The 20428-nt window shown below is 48.0% G+C and overlaps 1 protein-coding gene across 3 annotated transcripts; it reads right to left on the reverse strand.

Moving 5' to 3' along the window:
• Window positions 1-196: 196 nt before the first annotated feature.
• LOC310665962 (actin-related protein 2-like) lies at window positions 197-20196 on the reverse strand. Of its 3 annotated transcripts, XR_014505732.1 has the most exons (10): window positions 19961-20196; window positions 12524-12634; window positions 10492-10707; window positions 9836-9908; window positions 7435-7571; window positions 5832-5981; window positions 4334-4479; window positions 2865-2997; window positions 1596-2678; window positions 197-1385 (listed from the first exon to the last, which is right to left on the reverse strand). XR_014505732.1 is itself a non-coding variant. In XM_083416365.1 (9 exons), the coding sequence occupies exons 1-9, from the start codon at window positions 20006-20008 to the stop codon at window positions 2508-2510; spliced, it is 1185 nt and encodes a 394-aa protein (XP_083272491.1). In that variant the 5' UTR covers window positions 20009-20171; the 3' UTR covers window positions 197-2507. The 3 variants fall into 3 exon arrangements, 2 of the variants coding, with proteins under 2 accessions (XP_083272491.1, XP_083272492.1); XM_083416365.1 differs by having other exon boundaries at window positions 197-2678; window positions 19961-20171; XM_083416366.1 differs by lacking the exon at window positions 19961-20196 and adding an exon at window positions 19454-19882 and having other exon boundaries at window positions 197-2678.
• Window positions 20197-20428: the final 232 nt, after the last annotated feature.

Raw genomic sequence — 20428 nt, forward strand, 5'->3', positions numbered from 1 at the left:
GTGTGTGTTTTTGTTGTTGTTCTGTCCGCTTTTGCCCCCAGCCCCTCTTGCTATTTTGCTCCCTCCCCAGTGCTGAGATAAGCATCAGTGGTCCTTCACTCCCTGGTGCCCCAACACCATCTCATGCCCCCAGTTGCCACCACCAGGTATTTAGCTGATTGTTCTTGTTGCTAAACAGAAAACCAGAGACATGGACAGTTTTGAAAAGCAGATCCGTTTTTTTAAAAAATCAAGCTTATTCCTCCCCCCCCCAAAAAAAATAATAGTACCAAAACAAAATACCAAAAGAATTAGGAGGGTGACTTCTTGTACCTTCTCCTGAAGTTGATACAAAGAACAAAATTGGGAGGGGGGGGAGGCCAGTATGGAGTGGACCCATCCATTCATCTTCACACCAAAAACAATCTTGTCTTCTCCTGCTCTGGAGTGTAGGACTCGAACCAATGGCTTCAAGTTACAAGGAAGAAGATTCCGACTCAAGATCAGGAGGAAATTTCTGACAATAAGAGCTGTTTTGAGAGTGGAACGGACACCCTCGGGAGGTGGTGGACTTTCCTTCCCCGGAGGTTTTTAAGCAGAGGTTAGGTGGCCATCTGTCAGGGATGCTTTAGCTGAGATTCCTGCATTGCAGGGGGTTGGACTATATGACCCCAGGGGTCCCTTCCAACTCTACTATTCTATGATTCTATGAGTGTGCAAAGTGGGGGGAACACTCTGTCTCCTCCTGGCAAAGAGAGAGAGGAGACCTTTCTGGTTGGGGGCAGGGAACAGGCAGATAATGCCCAACTGCCTGGGCATTTATAAGCTGGCAAGCAAGTTTTAGTTGTCCTATAACTACAACAGGGGGTCCCAACCCCAAGTGAACCAGGTTGTCTCTTCATCGCCTCCTACCCCACTTTTTGGAAACAAATATTTGGGACTGCCTGAGGAGATGGCAGTGATGGGGAATAATACTTTGGGATAAAATTGGCAGCTTCCTTTATTTCACTCCCCTCCCTCCTTCCCCAAATTTGGTGGAGCAACTATGCCTTCCATAGGAGCATGAAGGCCATAAACTGAACAGGAGCTCCTTCCCCGCCCCAAAGCCCATGGAATTTAAAAAAAACAAGTGAATTTCTTAAGGGGAGCTCTCAATTGTCCCTTTGCAAGCGGAGCTTGCTGTCAGCAGCAACAGTCATCTGATTGATGCTGGCAGTGAGCCAAGCACACACAGCACCTTGCAGACTCCAGCAAGCAGCTGATTGGCGCCTGCAAAGTGCAGGGTCTTTGACAGGAGTTTTGATTTCAACTCGTATGGGCAAAGGAAAATGGGTGGTGTGATGTTGGGGCCCCAGAGAAGGAAGAAGGATCCAGCGCACCAATGTATTAGAGCAGGCATGGCCAAACTTGGCCCTCCAGCTGTTTTGAGACTACAATTCCCATAATCCCTGACCACTGGTCCTGTTAGATAGGGATGATGGGAGTTGTAGTCCCAAAACAGCAGGCGGGCCAAGTTTGGCCATGCCTGTATTAGAGGATGCTAGCTCAACCAGCAAACAGCAAAGCTGCTTTGCAGGACAGCAATGGGAGACCCTTACCCAGCACCCTCATGGCACCATATTGAATATTGATCTATTGCTGTCTCTGCCCCCCTGCCCTCGCTTGATCTACCCTCACCAATGAAAGGAGTGTTGCTGAACCTGGAAACAAGTCAGAAACAATTGTGGTGTGCATGTTCCATCACTGAAGCCTACAACTGGTGTGTGTGTGTGTGAGAGAGAGAGGGGGGGGGTGTCACCACCTTACACAATCCTAAAATCGTAGCCACTTGAAAGAGTAGTCTTTAGAAAACTCAGAATACACAAGTAAAATAGATTTCTCCTTATAATTATTCTCTGGCTTGGTAATGAAGCCAAAGCTGTGCAGTTCAGCTACACTTGAGGGAAGACGACAGCATGGGAAAGGAATGAGATGTGAGATGTTTGCAGGGAGCAGAGGGAAAGCGAAGACTTAGGCCAGCAGTCAAGTGCTGCCGCCCCCACCCTGCCAAACTCTCCCTGATCCCATGCTTAAGCATATGATCTCACAGCCATGAGGTCTGGACACTTGTTTCCTTTCCATTAAAGCGAAAGAAGGGAGGATGGGAATGGATGGATTTCCCTGAGCAAACATTTGCAGCATGCGCTGCACAGGAGATAATGTGGAGTGTGAAACTTGCAAGAGGTGGAGAATACTGACCTTTGGCCCCTGAACATGTGCGTCCCCCACCCCAGTGTGGGTGGGGAGAAGCTCTTTCCTGTGTGATGGGGCTTGCTCCTGTAAGCTCCATGAGGACAATGAACTTGGGAAAGCAAGGAAGACAAGAACTAGATGCTTGGAATGCTGCTCCTATTTCCCCCAAACGGGATATTTGTTTAAAAAAAGATATTTCACTGACCCACCCACATCCTGCACAGTGGTGGCTCAACAGAATAAGAAATTGGGCTGGAATGCATCAGGGCAAGGGAAATGGAAAGAGGGGGGGGGTCCTATCGCACAGTCACCCCCAACTTCTCCAAGATGCGGACCCCCTTCTCGAGATATTCAGACCGTTGCAGCCAGAAGGTATCCTTGTCTTTCATGATGTCTGCAAGCACCGCCCCTCCCAAGAAGACCATGTGCTTCCGGCGGGGAGGGTCCTCAATGCGAATCTTGAATTTCTGGAAGAGAGAGAGAGAAAAGGGGGGCGGGTTAAAAGAAAGCAAACAGCAAGGAACCTGCCACCTCCACTCACTGTTGTGTCTCTCCCCAGTTTGACTAGATCCCTTCTCCCCTCGTAGAGGCCACTAGGGGGCAGCAGCTCCATGCCCCATTACAGCACCCCCCCAAACAACCCCCCAACTCACCGATAACTTTTCCACATCCCCCTTCAGCACCCGTTCCAGGTACAGCTGTTTGATCTCACGCTCCAGGCGGGAAGGCAGTCCTGGGTACATGGTGGAACCCCCAGAAAGCACAATGTGTTTGTAAAACTCAGCCCTATGATAATATAAAAGGGGGGGGGGGGGTTAGAGGAGAACCGTAATGCTTTTATATCTAGGAAGAGGGGAGAAAGAGACAGTCACAGCCGGCCGGGTCCCCACTGAAATTTCTCACTAGAGCAAGCTGGTGATTGAGGAAAGCCGCCTCTGCCCATCTGTCATAGAGAGAACAAGTGGGGACCTGCAGCAAAATGTTGCAGTGCAGAGTGCTCCTCTTCACTGAGACCAATTTACAGCCATGCCCTTTCTCGGGAGATTCCATTTCTTCCCCCCTCCCTGTTTTCTTTGCCAAATGACTCAAATTCCTGTTCAAGGTTGCAGTTAGCCGCCCATATCCTTTCCCACCATACAATCAGTCAGTATTCTGTCCCTACGAAACATGCTTAAGTCCTTCACGGGGCTATTAGGATTCCTCCCACCCACACCTTTAAGGCCTTTGTCCAAAAGGGTCCCCCCGCCCTTTGTACTTCTGAATTTCTTAGGATTTCCCCAAACAGATACCTCCCCGCAAGTGCATGCATGGGACTGTTTTGTCTACCACATGCAACGACATGTACAGTCTGAACATCAGGAGAAGTTGCTGTTGGCAGCTGTCTGTCTCGAGACAACGGAGTGCGCCTCCGGGGGTGAAGTCCAACCACTGCATTAGCAGCACCACAGTGACCTCCCCGGGGCACAAAGCTTGGGCAGAGTGTATGGAGGTCCTGGGCTGTCCAGGCAACAAGGCCCCCTTCTCAGCTTCTCTGATGTGGTCCAAAGGAAGTGGAGCAAGATGTTTGGCCCCAGCCTGGCTGCGGGTGTTGCCAGAAGGAGGCATAAAAGGCGCCACCCGACCGTCTTAGGGACTCCACTCTGGATTTGTGTAGGATTTACTCTTTAGCCTTTTCTTCTCCAGAAGAAGAAGAGGAGTTTGGATTTGATATCCTGCTTTATCACTACCCGAAGGAGTCTCAAAGCAGCTAACAATCTCCTTTCCCTTCCTCCCCCACAACAAACACTCTGTGAGGTGAGTGGGGCTGAGAGACTTCAGAGAAGTGTGACTGGCCCAAGGTCACCCAGCAGCTGCATGTGGAGGAGCAGGGAAGCAAACCCAGTTCACCAGATTACGAGTCCACCACTCTTAACCACTACACCACACTGAGGGACCAGAAGAGGTCCCTCAAGAGAGTGGAGACTTAGGATCAGAGTTTTCCTTCTCTTAGATGCGCTACCTTCCCAGGCTGACAAGCCCCATCACCCACATTCAGGTCAATTCAGAAACATATTCCTAAAGTCTGTCCCACGTTAACCTCTAGAGATGCCCCCCACATCCTCCTGGGCAACGCCCCCCTCACCGGGTGTCGATATCTGCTGCCTGGATGGTGTTGAAGAGGAGCTCAGCCACACCAACTCCTTCCACGTTGATGAGATGGGGCTGGAACAGGGCCTCAGGGGCCTCAAAGCGCTCGCCCCCGACTTTGATCACCCGTCCATCCGGAAGCTGTAGGGGCGAAACAAGAAAGGGTGACCCCTCCTCTGCCTTCCAGCCAGGGGAAGAAAGAGGCATGAGCAGAGACCAAAGACACATTCCAGCCAGGCAAAAACATTCATGGAGGGAAGAGTCTTCAGGACCAGATGGAGGAGCCTGAAAAGCCACATTCGCCTCCACTTCCACTCCTGATCTAATTTATGGCTCCTGCCACAATCACTTTGCAAACATGATCTTCCCCTTTCTCTGCTCCTCGTTCCATTCATTCGACCTGTAAGGTCACTGAAATCATCTGGGGGAATTTTCCTCACGGACAACAGGGCAGTGACTTGAGAACGGGCATTTCCCACCCCTGGTTACATGAACAAGCTTCCTGTAAAAACACATCCTTTAGCCTGGGCTTTCCCTGATTCCTAAGATTGCCCTTTGTGATTACTGAATTCCTGCTTTTGTAATACTGTTTTGACTGGGTTTTATACTGTAAATTTTATATGCCGCTTAGAGATCTTAGAACATTAAGTGGCTTAGAAATACTTTTTAACTACAGTGGTACCTTGGTTTTTGAACAGCTTAGTTGTCAAACAAATCGGAACTCAAACCCCACAAACCTGGAAGTAAGCGTTCCAGTTTGTGAACATTTTTCGGAAGCCGAACATGCTCCGTTCTGAGTGCCACACTCCTGTTTTGAGTGATACGTTGAGGTCTGTCGGCTGGCAAGTCCCGAGCACCCACGCAACATGGAGGTGATATTTGGAACTTATCTATGGCGCTTTTATTTTTGCTACTTATTTTGTGCTTTTGTTTTTGTGGCTTTTTTGGTTAATTTGTTATTGTGACTGTGTGGAACCTAGCTGAGCTACTGATTGATTGATTGATTGATTGATTGATTGTGTGACTGTTAATTCATATTAAATTGTTGTTTTAGGAGTTGTTTTCAAAAGCCTGGAACAGATTAATCCATTTTGCATTACTTTCTACGGGACTTCCAGAACAGATTAAGTTTGAGAACCAAAGTACCACTGTATAAAGGTAAAGGTAATTTATCAATTTCAGAGCAGGGGGTGGCATGGCTCGGGACATCCCCTGGGGCAGCCCTTAAACTGTGGAATTCTCTCCCGAACAGAGATGGGTCAGACACACTCGTTCTACAGTTTTTGTAGCATGCTGAGATGCATTGAGGTGCTCTGGGCTTTGACAACCAAGTTATATATATGCTTTAGGACCAATCCTATCCTTCTAACTCATTTAAACTCGTTGCAATATTTTATACAGTTAACATTCTTGTAACTCATCCTAGGGCTCTTATGGTGAAGGACAGGCAAGAAATCCCGCCAACAGTAATTAATAACTCAGCTAATAATTACCGTATAGGACTCCACGAGCACGGTCGTCTCTTGAGCTAGCTTTTGCTCCTGCTCAATGTTGTAACCGACGTAGCACAGCTTCTCCTTCATCATCCTGACCGTCTCAAAGTCAGCCGAGTGGTTAAAGGCATATCCACGCAGCAACAAGAGCTGTCAAAGCAGGAAACCATCAGTTGCATTGTATCAGCTGTCACTGCTAATGGCTTCCACCCACCCCTTGCAAAGCATCCTGGGAATATTTCATGGCAAAGGTGCTGAAAAACTTCTGTCAAGGATTCTTAAGCGCGCACACACTCACCCCTGGAGCACTCTGCCCATCTCACATTCCTAGAAACTAAATAAATAAATGGGGCGTATTTACTTGCCTTCTTGAGAGATGGTGGAGGCACATACACCCCCCCCCCCAAAAAAAAAGTATAGGCACAGTCTCTGTGTAACAAACACACAATTCTAAACCTATCTTTTTCCAGCAAGGAAGGTGTTCAAGAAGGAAAGTGTTGATAACAAGAAGGCAAAAGTTTCTGTACTTAGGAAATAATGGTCTCTGACACTGTCAATTCGTAACACACTCCATTATAGTTAAATTAGTCAAGTTAGGAGAAATAGAAACAAAACTAGGCCAGTGTGAAAGATGGGGGAGTAAAACTAAGGAGGCAATGCACCTCCCCACCCCTGGCCAAAAAAACCAACACACCCCACCCAGCCCAGTGAGATTTGGGCATGCTCAATAGCCACAAAATGCCAGTTGCAAAAGAAAAATGGGGGGAAATGGAAAAGGGAGAGGGGTTGGAAGGATCCACTTTCCAATGAAGATAAACAAAGATCCACACTTTTGGAGAACTGTGTTCACTATTCGTATATAGGATGGCTAGAAATATAAAATCTCCACACAGAGAGGCAGCAGAGCAGTGCAGCTCCCGCCAATAGCATCCTCATAGTAGTGAGTGCCAACAAAATTGGCATCATATAGAATTGAAGAGTTGGAACTATGAGGATCCTCTAGTTTTCCAAACTTTCCATGTTGGCGACACACTTTTTAGATGTGCATCTTTTTGTGACACAGTAATTCCGTTTTACTAGCAAACTGGAGGTTAAACAAACTCCTTTCCAGCCACAAGCAGAGTGCTGGGAGTGTTCACGCAAAACACCTACAGACTGCAGCCGACACACATGGCATGACACAGTTTAGAAAGCTCTGATCTAGTCCAACCCCCCTACAAGGGCCGAAGGGGGAAGCAGGTTTTTGAAATACATCCTCAAAAACAACAGGAGGAGGACTGAGCATGTCTGTAGCTGTGGAATGTTAAGTACTGGCTACAAATGGAACATGATGGGTGGTGTGTTTGTGTGAAATGGCCTAGCTTATATTAGTACGCCGGTGGGGGAATCCTGGAGGGCTGATATTCTGAACAGGAGCACCTCCTGTTAGGAGGTGAGGTTACACAGCAGTATTTTGATACAGGTGCTCCCTACTTGCTGATACACAGGTGCTCCAGCTTCACGAAAGGGTTTCAGCAGATCCTGCTCACTCATTTCTTTGATGCCCTGTGTAGCATCCCCCACCGAGGGGAAGAAAGCCAGCAACGGCCTCTGCAGCCCTCACCTTGATGAGGTAGCGTGTGATGTCACGCCCCGCTATGTCCAGCCGACGGGTGAGATGGGGCAAGGAGAAGCCCTCGTAGACTGGGCAGATGTGGGTGACACCGTCCCCAGAGTCTACCACCACGCCTGTGAGAAGACCTGAAAAAAGGTTTTCATATTAATTATGACAACAGACTGTTTCAGTAGCATTTTCAAAGTGTACAAACCTCTTCACACAGTGTGTGTGTATCTAATTTTTACAACAACCCTGCAAGGTGGCCATCAAAGAGAATTACAGTGGTACCTCGGGTTAAGTACTTAATTCGTTCCGGAGGTCCGTTCTTAACCTGAAACTGTTCTTAACCTGAAGCACCACTTTAGCTAATGGGGCCTTCTGCTGCCACTGCGCTGCCGGAGCACAATTTCTGTTCTTATCCTGAAGCAAAGTTCTTAACCTGAAGCTCTATTTCTGGGTTAGCGGAGTCTGTAACCTGAAGCATATGTAACCTGAAGCGTATGTAACCCGAGGTACCACTGTATTATCCCCAAGCTTCAGAGAGAAGGCCAAAGCTGAGATAATTTTAGATTGCCTAAGGCCACCTTTGGAGTTCATGGAAGAGGCAAGAATTGAACAGGGTTGTGTGTGTGTGTGTGTTAAACAAAAGTCTAAGCCGGAATCGAAATATGTACTGGCCTGAAGACAAGCCAGCTGACCTTGCCAGCCAATCAAGACACACCCAGCTCTATAAAACCATTTTGTTCCGCAGTCTCTTTGCACTGAATGGCAATGCAGACTCTTGGTATTACAATTTATCTTTAAATATACGCATATTAATATGTTAAACATCATTTTCCCCTTGATAAATATATTACTAATTTTCTCTAAAATCTCAGCTTTAAATGTTTAAATGTTTGCTTGAAAAAATATATAAATATGTATACATTAATTTCCTATATAGCAGCAAACAATTTGACTTTAAATCTGTTATATCTATTTTTTTATATATACACAACAATATTGTCTAATGCCCTAACTAGCCAGGCTTCACACTCTGACATGGGGGTGGGGGGAACCCCAGCAGCCTCCTCCCCTGGGCCTGCCCAGATACCAGAATTTCTTTTATTTGAAGAGTTGGCAGCATTTGCTAACTGCAGCGCGAACTCTGCTAGCAAAACCTTTGAAAACAGCTTGCAAGCCAACAACAGATCGACAGAAGAAAAGGATCTGGAACATTGTGGTCATGAATAAAATCACCAGTTACAAACTGTTATGGGGAGGGAAAGTACACTCAATGCAGACTTTTCAAAGGAAGCTGGATACCAACAGGAACTGATACCAACCAGGTGTATGAATGAGACAAATTTTCACTTCTAAAAGTACTTCTTGATAGGGGCTTATATTGCAGTCTCAGCAGCCTTTGTATGCAGTTTTACATGGGGTCCACACAACATCATCATCAACATGCCAGCCCATACTTTCATTAAATTAAATGTCATAGTTCAGTGGTAGTGTGCAGGCTGTTCATGTATAACACCCAGATTCAATCCCCAATGACATCTCTCCCAGTCTCCTACCTGAAACACCCAGAGAGCTGATGTCCATTGCAGACAACATTAATTTAGATCATCGGCAGGCAAACTAAGGCCCACGGGCCGGATCTGGCCCAATCACTTTCTAAATCCAGCCCGTGGACTGTCTGGGAACCAGTGTGTTTTTACATGAGTAGAATATGTCATTTTATTTAAAATGCATCTCTGGGTTATTTGTGGGGCCTGCCTGGTGTTTTTACATGAGTAGAATGTGTGCTTTTATTTAAAATGCATCTCTGGGTTATTTGTGGGGCATAGGAATTCGTTCATTCCCCCCCCAAAAAAAAAATTCCTATGCCCCACAAATAACCCAGAGATGCATTTTAAATAAAAGCACATTCTACTCATGTAAAAACACGCTAATTCCTGGAACATCCGCGGGCCGGATTGAGAAGGCGATTGGGCCGGATCTGGGCCCCGAGCCTTAGTTTGCCTACCCATGTTCTAGAGCAACAGAACACTGTGACGAGTGCCAGAGCACACAGAAATACCATTTACCTTCTGGCCGCAGTGCTACCTATTTATTTACTTGCACTGGTGTGCTTTCCAACTGCTAAGTTGGCAGGAGCTGAGACAGAGCAACGGGAGCTCACTCCGTCGCAGGGATTTGAATTGCCGACCTTCTGATAGGCAAGCCCAAGAGGCTCTGTGGTTTAGACCACAGAGCCACCCGTGTCCCCTTTATTATTAACAGGACACAGATTGGGAATTAATACAATGTCTCCCTTAAACAATAAAACATGTGGGTCTTCCAAAAGATTTAACATGCATTAATACCATACCATTGCTTAACTCCTGGCCTCTCCCATCACACATCCCAGCCTCCGACTTACCTTGGGCGTAGAGGGTCAGCACTGCCTGGATAGCGATATAGACGCCTTCAAACTGGTATGTCTCAAACATCACCTGTGTTGCAAGGGGAAATGGGCAATGAGCATTCGTTCTACAAGTCTCAGCCACCCCTAGAATTCCTGGCTATTCCCAAGTCCATACAGTGGTACCTCGGGTTACGTACGCTTCAGGTTACAGACTCCGCTAACCCAGAAATAGTACCTCAGGTTAAGAACTTTGCTTCAGGATGAGAACAGAAATCGTGCGGTGTCGGCACGGCGGCAGCGGGAGGCTCCATTAGCTAAAGTGGTGCTTCAGGTTAAGAACAGACCTCCGGAACGAATTAAGTACTTAACCCAAGGTACCACTGTATTTCAATAGCCGCCAAGACCAGCCCCACTTACAGAACACAAGTTACCCAACCTCTCCCCAGGTTTCCTTATTTTTTATATTATTATAAAGTATACAAGAGGACCCAGGACCCTGCCTCAAGGAGCTTACAAAACTCTGCGGCCTATCTCGCTCCTGCCACAACAGATCCCATCACACTGATCCAGCCTCACATCTTGCAGGGACGGTTTGATGAACTCGTTTCTCACACCCCTGCTCTGCGACCCCGGCTTCTCCAAAGCTCCTCTGCTAATAACATCCCACCTACCTCAATGATCTTCTCCCGGTTCTTGGTGGGGTTCATGGGGGGCTCGGTAAGCAGGATCTTGCAGTTGCGGGGGTCGACATTGAGCTTCTCGGGCCCAAAGGTGTAGTCCCACAAGTGCTTCATGTCGTCCCAGTTGCGCACAATCCCGTTCTCCATGGGGTAGTTCACCTCCAGCATAGAGCGCAACTCGCTGGCTTCATCTCCCACCATGAGGTCCTGGCACGGGAAAGAGAAACAAAATTCAATTCTAACAACTTGGGGCCGGCTCACCTATGAGATCACCTTACCCCGCCCCCATGTGCCCACTTGACCGCGCCAATTGGCAGAATTGGCCCTGCCACAGGTGACACATAATATCCGCATTTGTAAGAACTCGATCATTTGCCGTGGCAGCGCCTGCAACTTGGGAATTCCCTGCCTATTGAGAGGAAGCAGGAACCTTTTCAGACCTGTTAAAGAGGTTTTTGTTTAGTCAGGCCTACCCAGACACCTAGAAAGCTGAGGTAATCTTAATCTATTTTAGTGTTTTGTATGTTTTTGTATGTTTTAGTGTTTTGTATGTTAAGTATGTTAAGTATGTTAATCTGTTTTAGTGTTTTGTATGTTTTAAAGTATGCTGGTCATTTTTTCTTGATTTTGCTGCTTTTCTTGATTTTGCTGCTTTTTACATTCAAGTGGCATATAAAGTTAAATAAATAAATAGTTATGCTGCTGGGCTACAGCTATACACCTGCGTGTGCAATACATGAGCCCCCGTGCCATGTCATCACAGAGCATAATCAGCCTTCAGATCATGGCCAAAACTTGGGCTCCCTTCACACAAACAGGTATCAAACTCCAACTAACAGTGTGATTGTTAGATTGTTGGACCATATAAACAAGCATACAAACCCTCAGGGTGACTTTAACTCCAATACTGTGCTTGCAGTGGGTGAGTTATATGCCACTTCCGCCAGTTGTAGTAACTGTAGTTACACACACTCTCAGGAGTGCTAAAAATTCTATATTCGAAGCTTCCAGGGCCTCTCAGTAACTTTATGGCAGGGCTGGGGAACATTTTTTCCAATGGAGGGCCTGCAGGCTTTCTCAGCACTCTGCAATTGCTCAGCTGTTTCCCCCCCCCCTCTCTTTTAAAAAAATAGTTTTTATTGGGGGTTTTTTGTGTTACAAAGCAAACAGATAAACGTTACATCTATTGTCTTGACTTTCAATTCTTAAGTCTTTTTCACAAGATCGTTGACATTTGGTGAAAAACATTTTTGTCATCAACATCTTGCAGTTGGGGGGAAAGTGAGGGGGAGATGGACTGGGGAAATTGTTCTTTCATTCTATTGCCTGTTCTTAGCATAGGGGGAGTTGTGTCAGCATCACATTTGTGTATTTATTTATTTATTTTTATTGATATTGTGAGAGGTCAGGGGTTCCCAAGCTTGGTTGGTTGTGTTTAGCTGATTGCGGTGTGGCTCATTTGTGTGAGGGAGGAAGGCTAGGTTGTTGGGTCAGGTGAGCCGTATTGATCTGTATGCAGTTGGAGGGGATAGTGTTGCGTATGTAATAATGGGGAACCACGCTGAAGTCCTTGGTCCTGGTGCTAGTTTGAGTTTGTTGATTAACTTTTCTAGTAACTTTCCCGTTATTTTTTTGGTACCAGTGGTCTATGTTCACTGCTGATAGGTCCTTCCAGTGTCTAGTTATGATATTTCTACCTGCTGAGAGTAAGTGACTTATGAGTTCCTTGTGTGTGTATGTTGTTGTCCTGGGAGAGATTTAATAAGGCAAGTTCTTGCACAGCTGTTTCTCTACCTCTTGCAAACACATGAAACAGAAGAGGAAGCAGTACCTAGAGCAGCAGCCTGGAGAGCAAGAGTGGACCCCTAACATCTGAAATGCTGAGGGCCACATGAAATTAGGCTGAGGGCCATTGGTTCCCCACCTTATCCATTACAGAATAAAAAACAGCCCTCTACCGCCAACCGCATTTAACTGGCCTCACCACACACACCGAGATCTGAGGCCCACAGATGCTACTCACCTTGATCTCAATGTTGCCAACTTTGGCGGTGGAGCGGATGATAGGACGGCCCACCAGAGCTGGGAAGATGTGCTCCGGGAAGTTTGACCCAGCAAAGCCACATTTTACAAACTGTAGGGAAAACGGGGGGGGGGGGGGGGGAGGGGAAGAGGAAAAAAACAATGGTTGAGAGTAATTCAAGCATGGAAGAATGACACAGTGGGTAGGGGAGCCAGGGATGTAGGGAAAGGGTTGGTTCTATAGGACTCCTTTGTGGGCATTATTATTTAAGTTCATTCTTACAACAACCTTGTGAGGGAGGTCAGTAGTATTACCATCACCATAATGTATTTGGGAGTGCAAAGGTGGCTTCCTTAAGGCTGGCTTATGATGCAAATGAGCAGCAACCACAATTTTCAAACTGGGGACTTTGTGGTTCCACTATTCTGCCTCTCTGCGTTGCCAATACTTCTGCTGCCTCTGAGTTCTAGGATTATTAGAGATGGAGCAAAACTTATCTCTATCAGTTTTCTACACACTACACTACAGAATGCATTTTTCCTTGTAGCCCTTTATTTTTAAAGTGTTGTTCACACACACACACCCCAACTCACAGGGACATTGCTCCATTCCCTTGATAATTTTTGCGTTTTTCATAGCCTAACAGTGGGGGTTTGAAGTAACTGCATTTTCTGAGCACCCTTTAAAACACAGTCTCATACACTATGCATTGCAGTAATCTAACCTGGAAGCTACCAAGCTTCATATTCATCCAAAGTTATTGGCAAAACTGACAAGGCACCAAGCCCATTTCCCACGCAACTAGCAAAAGGATCACAATCCAAAGAACTTCCCAAAGGGAAATCTTTAATGGAACAGGGCAAGTTTATATGAGTGTTGGAGATATGCATCAGTCCTAGCCAGCATGGCCAACAGTCATCGAATCATAGAACTGTAGGGCAATCCAGGAATGTCTGAAGAAGAATCCTTGACAGATGGCCATCCCTCTGCTTAAAAACCTGTAATGAAACAGAGTCCACTACCTTCTGAGGTAGCCCATTCCACTGTTAAACAGCTCTTTCCATCAGAAAGTTCTCCCTAATGTTTAGTCAGAATCTCCTTTCTGGTAATTTAAACCCACTGCTTTGAGTCCTACTGTCTAGAGCAGCAGGAAACCAGATTGCTCCATCTTTCTTGTAACAGTGCTTCAGATATTTTATGCACCTTGTCCATGTCCAAGTGAAACCCATGCAAGAGGACTAGACAATGTTCTAGGGTGGACACCCCTTCAGATTCATCTGCTGTAACAGCAAAGTGGTCTTTCTCTCCCCCCCCCCCTTTTCCAATGTGCTTGTGTTATGCAACAGGCTCCGCAGCAGCTGTTTTTGCAAAGCGCCCATAGTACTTTCTCAAAATCCCAGTTGTGCCCACAGGCCCCCAAAGGTGGCCAACCAATGGTTTAAAAGGGGGGGGGTATGCGTGTGTGCGAGAAAAGGCCAGCCTGAGAAGCTGCTCTGCTAGCCTGCTAAAGGCCTCTGGTTCTGGGCTGGGAAATGTGCCCTCAGACTAGACTGAGGAAACCAAACTGCAAAGGGGGAAGTGGAGAGGCAGGAAATGAAATGGCCAAATATGACTCACGGCAGAACAAACAGGCAACCGAGGAGGAAGTTGCTTGCACACCAAGAGCTCCAGAAATCTGCAGGCCCAAAACAAAGGGCGTGAGCATGGAGGCCTCTTTCTCCTGCTGAACTTTGCTACCAACTTTGCTACCTCTGGCTGCCATGGCAGCTCTCCTGAATCCATGCAGGCAACAAAAACGAGCGGGGAAGGGCCACAGCTGAGCAAAAGAGCACTTCTTTTGCAGGCAGAAAGCCTCAGGTTCAGTCTCCAGCATCTCCACATAGGGCTGGAAGAGCCCCCTGCATGAAACCCCAGAGATCTACTTCCAGTCACTGTAGATCAGGGGCCGCCAACCTGGCACCCATGGGCACAGTGACACTCACAAAAGCTTTCACTGGTGCCCTGGGCAGGTGCCCCAGATTCTGAGCTTCCATTTTTATTTTTAAAGTAAGTATCTAGCCCTCCTAGGAAGTCTTGGGACAAAATGTGCAGGTGCCTACTAAGTGATTTCCGTGAAATCAGGGTGTGGTGTAGCCACCTTCTATATTTCCCCTGCTACTGAGGAATGCCCCCATCGCTCTTAGACAGCAACTCTCTGTGTGTGTGTGTGTGTGTGTGTAAAAAATCAATATTGCGCTATCTCCACAATCAGTGCCAGCAGGACACAGTTTACTTCCCTGCTGGTAAGCATAAGGTTGTTGGAGGTGGCTGCCTTTCTAATTTTGCGTTTTGCCACACTTCCCATGGCAGCCATTTTGTGCTATGCCATGCCCCCTCCGCGGAAGCCATTTTGTGACAGGCGCCCCCTGCTCTCCCTCCAAAATTTGAAATGTGCTCACTTGTCCAACAAGCAACTCCTGCTGTAGGCAAAACTGAACCAGATGGAATGAGGGAATGACTCAGTATAGGGCAGCTTCCTAAATTCCTGTTTCTATATTAACCTTTATGCAACTAATGGTTTGGCTGCTGAAATTTCTCAACCAGAAATTCAACACAGAAGCAGAAGGCTTTGTCAGAGGGTGGAGGCCAACCCTCCCACAGAGCATAGTCCTCATCCAGAGCATTACAGGTCCGACCCCCAGCATCACCATATAGGGCTGGGGAAGTTTCTACACCTGGAACCCTGTAGAGACACTGCTACTCTGCATAGACAGCACTGAACTAGGTAGACCAATGGTCTGATTCTGTACAAGGCAGCAGCTTCTTATGAGACTTTTAATCCTATTAAAACATGGATTCGAGCCCCTTGTTGGGCAAGAGATTCCTGCTGCACTGACCCTTGTGTCCGCTTCAACAGTTCTATGATTCTATTTTCCTATCTAAATCTGCCTGTTATTCAAAACCTTGAGGACTGGAATCTTACTCTTAGGGGAAGGCCCGTAGCTCATTGACAAGACCCCCTGGTTTTCCCAGGTTCAATTCCCCTTGACATCTCCACATAGGGCTGTGGGACACCGCTGCCTAGAGAGCTGCTGCCAGTCAGTGTTGACAATACTGAGCTACATGGATCAATAGCCTGACTCAATATATAAAGCAGAGCTCGCTACATTTATAAACACTCCCCCCCCCTCTCTCTCTCTTATTTTAAGTTTAGAAATTAAAAACTGCCAGATCACGGAATAAGTAGGCTCCCTGCACACTGATCTCCCAGCCAGTTTCTTTTGAGTTATGTTCAGCAGGCGGGGGAATGAAGTGGGTTTGGGAACAAAAAAGCAATGGAAAGCTGAGAGGACATGTGGGGGTGGCTTTGTTACCCACAGGGCTTTGCTGCAAATCACCGACAAAGCTGCGTTGAGAGGCGACTTTTTCCAGATTGCTGGAAAAGCTCAGTGCGTGCGCAAGTGCGCACACCCTCCCAGCATGCTCCCCAAAGAACCTGCCATGTGTGCACACACACACTTCTCAAAGGATGCATTGCTTTCCAAAAACCTTATATAGCCTCCTCAAGAGAACATTAATATACTGCGGACCTCAACCAAGGGCTGCTTAAATCTCATGTCAAAGCACCAAATGTGGCCCTCCATGTCTCGCTATCTGGCCCTCAGAACTCTCTGTAGGCCACATTCGTCACTGGCCCTGCTTCACGAGTGTTTTTCCTGCCTGGAAAGTGTCACTGAAACTAGCATAGAAACTAGTTGACAGCACAAAAGTATGGCCCACTTTGTCTCTGGCCCTGCAGACCAGTTGGCATGTGGCTTTCAGAAGATTTCCCAGAAGCCTAAGAATCTTGCCCATTGGACTGTCTGCTGTGTTACCCATGCCGGTTAATCTTAATTTATGCTTAATCTTCCCGGTAAATCTGCATGTATGAAATCCCACAGGCACAAGGCAAGACAGAGAGATCTACAGGTCGGTCGGGTGTTGCCAGCAGCAAGACTGCAGCATGTGGAACAGCCCAAGAGAAAGGGGCTAAATCAGCCAGAGACTGGCCTTTTCTCCCAGGGATTTCAGGGTTGCCTACAGTTCTTAAGAGGGGCAGCTCACTTTGCAGGCAGAAGATTCCCAGTTCAATCTGGGGCTGAGAGAGACAGACGTCCCGCTCTCAGTGAGTCACTGCCAGCCACTGTAAAAATGCTGAGCTTAAGGGACCAACAGCCTGACTTCAGTATAAATAAGGCAGATTGATATTTAAATCCACCCTTCATTAGAAACTCAAGCACTGGAATCTTGCTTTCTGTTTGGTGGAAGCTCAGAGGTAGAGTGGGACGCGGGTGGCGCTGTGGTCTAAACCACAGAGGCCAGGGCTTGCCAATCAGAAGGTTGGCGGTTCGAATCCCCGCAACAGGGTGAGCTCCCATTGCTCAGTCCCTGCTCCTGCCAACCTAGCAGTTTGAAAGCACAACAAAGTGCAAGTAGATAAATAGGTACCGCTCCGGTGGGAAGGTAAACGGCGTTTCCGTCCGCTGCTCTGGTTCGCCAGAAGCGGCTTAGTCATGCTGGCTACATGACCCGGAAGCTGTACGCCGGCTCCCTCGGCCAAGAAAGCGAGATGAGCGCCGCAACCGCAGAGTCGGTCACGACTGGACCTCATGGTCAGGGGTACCTTTTTACCTTTACCGAGGTAGAGCAGCTACTTACTAAGCTCAAAGTACAAAACACCTGCAGTCCAAAATTCAATCCCCAGCATCTACAGGTAAACTCTGGAGTGTCACTGCCAGTCAGTGCAGTGAACACCGAGAAAGACAGACCAGTCCGTTTCCTATGTATGCATATGGGTGTCATGACATGCTGGAAACTGATTAAAACCGTGGATGGAGAGAGCTGGAGTCACCGTCCTTACCTGGGTGTTCACAGCATTATCCCACACCCACTAAGTCAATTATTTAGTGGCCTTGCCATGTAACAACACTTGTGAAATATGCAGCTTTAAAATTTTGAAAATATAGCTGAGGAAGGCCAAAGCTCTGTGGTAAGAGCACCAGGTTTTGCATGTGAAAGGCTCAATCCCTGGCATGTCCAGGTAGGAAATGTCCCTTGCTTGAAACCCTGGAGAGCTGCTGCCATTCAGTGCGGGCAATATTGAACTAGATGGACCAAGGGCCTGACTCAGGACATGGCAGCTTCCTATGTTCCCCCTTGGACAGCAGTTTCCAGGTTCAACAGCACCTTGGGTAGACCATTTCTAGCACAATCATCCCCCTGAAATGTTTGGAAATCATAGAATTGTAGAGTCGGAAGGGACTAGTGTCATCTAGTCTAACCCCCTGCAAAGCTGGAATACACAGGAATCGAACCCACAACCTTGGTATTATCAGCACCATGTTCTAACCAAGGGAACTAACTCACAGGAGTATCTAGTCTTAAAACATTGCAACCACCTTTAGCTGGGGCTAATGGAAGTTGTATAGTTGAAACATCTGGCAGTCACAGGTTGCTAGAGGCTGCATTACACCCTCCACAGCTGGACCCCTTAGCCTAAGGCTCTACAGCTCTGATCTCCAAACTGTTTTTATTTTTTTTTAAAAGCCCTAAAAGACTTACAAACAAATTTGGAGAAGGGTATCTATGTGGACTTTCCCACAGCTGTGCAGTTCCCCAATGAATTTCCTGTGTATCTAACCCCCATTCCCGCCATTAGGCCTAATTTCTGTATTAGTTTGTGGTCTACACTGTCTTGGTCATGACGACAGAATGAAAGATGGCAGGATCTCCTATGGGGAGCTGGCTTCAGGCACCAGGCCCGTTGGCAGACCAGCTCTGAATTACAAAGATGTCTGCAAATGTGGCATGAAGGCTGGCAACATCAATCCTGCCATGTGGGAATCCCTTGCAGATGACCGCAGTGCTGGAGACATACGGTCAAGCCATACATCCACAGCAGTGACCAGAGGAGGAATGACTGCTGGGAGGAGCACAGAAGAGAAGAAACGCCCTGGGGCATCTGCAGCAGCACAACCGCATGTCTTCGTCTGCCCCAGCTGCAACAAAACATGTCCTTCCCCTATCAGCCTCTACAGCCACAGCAGGCGCTGTAACTCTCCAATGGTTTGACTCCATCTCTGAAGGCACACTCCTCCATTGTCCCCCAAGACAGATGGATGCCGACCTTCCTCTTCTTGACTACTCCTTTCTCAACAACTGGCAGCTCAGAGCTTGAATGTATGGCCTGCACTTGAATTTAAACTGATTTATAAAAATCGCAGCAACAACAGAAGATACAGAACTGACTCCACTGAAAAGTATTTGTGTTTGGAGGAGCAAATGATAGTTGTGACCAAGACAAGGGCCACAGTGGGTAAACTTTGATGGAGACAAAAGTAAGCAGACCAACAAATGGTAAATTTTACCTTTCTACAATAGGCTGAGGAGACAAAAGTAAGCAGACCAACAAATGGTAAATTTTACCTTTCTACAATAGGTTGGTTTTTAACACACACTCCTTTCTGTCCTTCATTCAGACAGGCAAGAGTCATTATCAAAGTTCATTCAAACCAGAAAAAGCACTCAATCAAGGTCCGCGAGGGGTGTGGCCTGGGGAGAGGCCTGAGGGCCGGACACAGAAGTTTACAGGGCCACATTAAACTCCTGGCTTAAGGGGTTAGAGATCTTCACATTCTGCTTTCGCACAATAGGTCATTATGTCACAGTCACAGAATGAGGATCACAGACTCCAGGGTGAAATCCAGGTCCCTAATTGATCTGGCTGAGCTAATCCAGTCCTCTATCCCCTAAGGAGTACACTGGTTAAATGTGAAGCCCCTACCTGCATGGCCAAAGGTCAACCATGCTGGGAGCTGTAGTTCAACAACATCCTGCCTAGAAGCTACACACTTTCCCTGTAAGGCCACCAGCTTCATCTTTCCAAATGTATTTGGGGATGACCATACTCACTATTTTGCGACGAGGTGGTGGGCCCTACAAAACTCAAAAACGAATGCCCTCCTGGGGTTCGACTGCGATGTCTCCAGGGCGCTCTGCACGTCCCCAGAGGCGCTCTTGCTCTTTCATTTCACAATCTCGAGCGCTTTCCAAATCTGCACGAACGGCTACATGGTTGCAACAACCTCGCAAGGGAGGCAAGCCCGAGGGGGGGGGAGGGGAATCACCCCAATATTGTGGGTCAAAACCTTGATGCTGCCCGAGGTCTCCCCGGGAGTTGCGGCAAGATCCGAGGCGAGCTCATCCCCGGCAGAGAAAGGGAGCTGGCTAAATCGGAAGAAAGGCCCGATTGTCGGGCGCTCTCGGAGGCAACCCTGGGACACTCGGACGTGTTACACACACGCATTGGCACATCCACACGTTAGCCCCTTGGCACAGGCGGTGACGATGCCCCGCCGCGCCCACCCGCCACGCCCAGCTCCCTGGCAGACTCTTTCCGCCGGCGCTTTGCACGCTCACCCCGGTGCCGTTGTCACAAACCACCACGCGGCGGCCCTGGCTGTCCATGGCGGCGGCGGCGGCGGCGAGTCGATGCCGCCTGCGGGTCGCGGGTTCGAGGCCGGCAGCGCCTTGTCAAGTCGCAGCAGCCGCCGCCCTCTCCGGCTTCGCCCAGCAGCAGGAAGCGCCGCCGCCCGGGTTCGGGGCAGGGCCAGCGCACGGAGCAGGCGCCGGAGCAGGGAGGGAGCCAAGCCCCGTCCGTGATGCAACATCCTGGGCTGGGAGAGAAAGGCAGCCAGGGAGGGAGGGACCGGGAAGGGCCACGGAGAAGGGCGGAGAACCGGGCAGGAACCGGGGGGCTTGCAGCCGCCCCGAGCAGGTAGACGCGTCGGAGATCGCGAGGCTTTTTGCGCATTTGCTCTTTCCCACTCTACACCTAGGAAAGACTCCCCGGAAGCCGGCTTGTACCGTTGGGCCATCTCACTCAGT

The sequence above is a fragment of the Podarcis tiliguerta genome (assembly GCF_965153285.1).
Source record: "Podarcis tiliguerta genome assembly, chromosome: 16".
Taxonomy (NCBI): Eukaryota; Metazoa; Chordata; class Lepidosauria; order Squamata; family Lacertidae; genus Podarcis; species Podarcis tiliguerta.

Excerpts from the sequence above, each read along its gene's own strand:
- LOC310665962 (XM_083416365.1), bottom strand. The coding sequence starts at position 20,008 with ATGGACAGCCAGGGCCGCCGCGTGGTGGTTTGTGACAACGGCACCGGG. Across the intron at positions 10,708-12,523 it reads TTGGCAACATTGAGATCAAG|GACCTCATGGTGGGAGATGA; the intron begins GTGAGTAGCATC and ends TTCCCGTGCCAG. Across the intron at positions 2,679-2,864 it reads GGGATGTGGAAAAGTTATCG|AAATTCAAGATTCGCATTGA; the intron begins GTGAGTTGGGGG and ends TCTCTCTTCCAG.